The sequence below is a fragment of the Olea europaea genome, chromosome 15, assembly GCF_002742605.1.
Source record: "Olea europaea var. sylvestris chromosome 15, O_europaea_v1, whole genome shotgun sequence".
In the NCBI taxonomy this organism is placed as follows: Eukaryota; Viridiplantae; Streptophyta; class Magnoliopsida; order Lamiales; family Oleaceae; genus Olea; species Olea europaea.
Genome location: NC_036251.1, coordinates 16,579,795 through 16,581,624, shown reverse-complemented (window position 1 = coordinate 16,581,624; position 1,830 = coordinate 16,579,795). Strand labels below are relative to the sequence as shown.

The window sequence follows — 1,830 nt, the reverse complement described above, 5'->3', positions numbered from 1 at the left end:
AAAAGATCTGGCAACTTTTCTGTTATGTATTATTGTTCTAAGATAATTATGATTTTACATGATATGTTAATAAGTGAAAAATTTTGCATCTTGAAGACTGATGGACTTGAGTAGATAAATAGGTTTTGCTTGCTTATGATATCCAATAATGTACTTTCTAGCTTGCAAATTGTGAATTTTTACTACTTACATGCAGATTTTTGTAGTGTTATTAATCTCGAGTGTATCTGCTTGTCCTATCATTCTTCTTATTCAATAAACTCCCAGTCCATATCACCTGAATGTTCAGGTTTCCAATCAAAATCTCTCCAAGATTATGTCCTCTTCCAGCCAAGCTTGTGAGGTCAATTGTGTTTCTTTTACTACAGAATCCTTCATGTTTGAATATTTTAAGGAGTTCTAGTTTTCACTTTGCCAGAATTTCCTTTATATAAAATTTAATTATTAATTTACAATTTCCACTTTCCCATTTCCTTATACAATGAAGGGAATTATGTGAATGTCCATCCATGTAATATGAGTTGTATAGACCCTTGAAGAAAAGGATAAGGTTGTTTCCATATGATACATTTATCAGAGCTAAAACTAAAAGTAAAGATATAAGAACTTAAGGAAAAGAGTGAAGGAGAATGGTAACATGAAAACAAGAAAATTCATTAACTATAATACAAAATAAAAAACAAATGACACTCATAGGAAAGCAATCCTTACATAGTATTTTTTACATAACAATAAGCACAACCATATAGTATTTGACTGTAAGATAGAAACTCATAATAAGCCAGAAGTGCCAATCTGGTATGTGCGGGAGAACATAGAGTTTTAAGGATTAGTGGTTGAATGAGTTTCTGGAATGGTAGGAAATGTTGGTTTAGGCAGCTCAGGGATTTCTGGCAATTCTGGCTTTGGCAAGCCTGGAAACTCAGGCATCGGCAGGTTTGGTAACTCCGGCTTTGGCAAAGTTGGGATTTCTGGCAATGATGGAAATTCAAGCTTAGGAATCTCAGGCAAGTCTACCTGGAGAAGGTGGCGCAAGGCCGCAACTCCTTTGCAGTCATCCATTGATGAAAGAGTGATAACTGCCATCATTGCAAAAAAGATTAGACGAGAGTGAGTCATTTTGTGAGCAGATTACAGAAAGATGTTTAGAGGAAAAAAATTGTTCGGGTTTGAATGATAGTGTTAAGCTTTAATATCATGAGTATTCATAGCTGATAGATGGGAATAAGGGTTGGTGGTTAGGAAAAGTTATGTGTAGTTCAACTTCCCATCCATATCATTTCTACACGTATGAAATTCTTCATACAATAGTTTGAAGTTTATAAACAAAGATGTACAAAAGTACGTTGTCCTAGTTTAAGCCACGTCAATCTACTAGTCATTTATCCTGAAATGCCTATCTTGATTGATTTTATTACGTAATATCATGTTCTAATACTTGCTTAATTCTGAGATACACAGGGTGGGTGTTGAATATTTTATAAACTCTTTAGATTGTTTGTCTGGTTTTCTATATTCCACAAGAAATGCAACTGATGTAAGATACACCAGAGTTGTTCTTATTAGTCATCTGCAGACAACCCACCTCATCATATCCTAAAGGTGCTCAAACTGGTAGGTATTCTTACCCATTGACAATAAGGGGCTGGTGTAAATTCAACTACAATTTTTTCCTTTGATAAACAAGCCATCCAGAAAATTACTGAATCAGATTGCAGTCTGAAACATCTTCATTGTTTTGAAATATTTTGTCTAATATTAACCATGAATCATGTAATTAATGGACAGGTTAACTCATATTTAACCTATATATATATATATATATATATA

General features: G+C 33.5%; 1 protein-coding gene across 1 annotated transcript; it reads right to left on the bottom strand.

Moving 5' to 3' along the window:
• Nucleotides 1-620: 620 nt before the first annotated feature.
• On the bottom strand, nucleotides 621-1,162 carry LOC111411008 (protein PELPK1-like). The gene has a single exon (XM_023041587.1). The coding sequence runs from the start codon at nucleotides 1,117-1,119 to the stop codon at nucleotides 823-825; it is 297 nt and encodes a 98-aa protein (XP_022897355.1). The 5' UTR covers nucleotides 1,120-1,162; the 3' UTR covers nucleotides 621-822.
• Nucleotides 1,163-1,830: the final 668 nt, after the last annotated feature.

Bases quoted from the DNA above. Each gene is read 5' to 3' on its own strand.
- LOC111411008 (XM_023041587.1), bottom strand. From the start codon at position 1,119: ATGACTCACTCTCGTCTAATCTTTTTTGCAATGATGGCAGTTATCACT.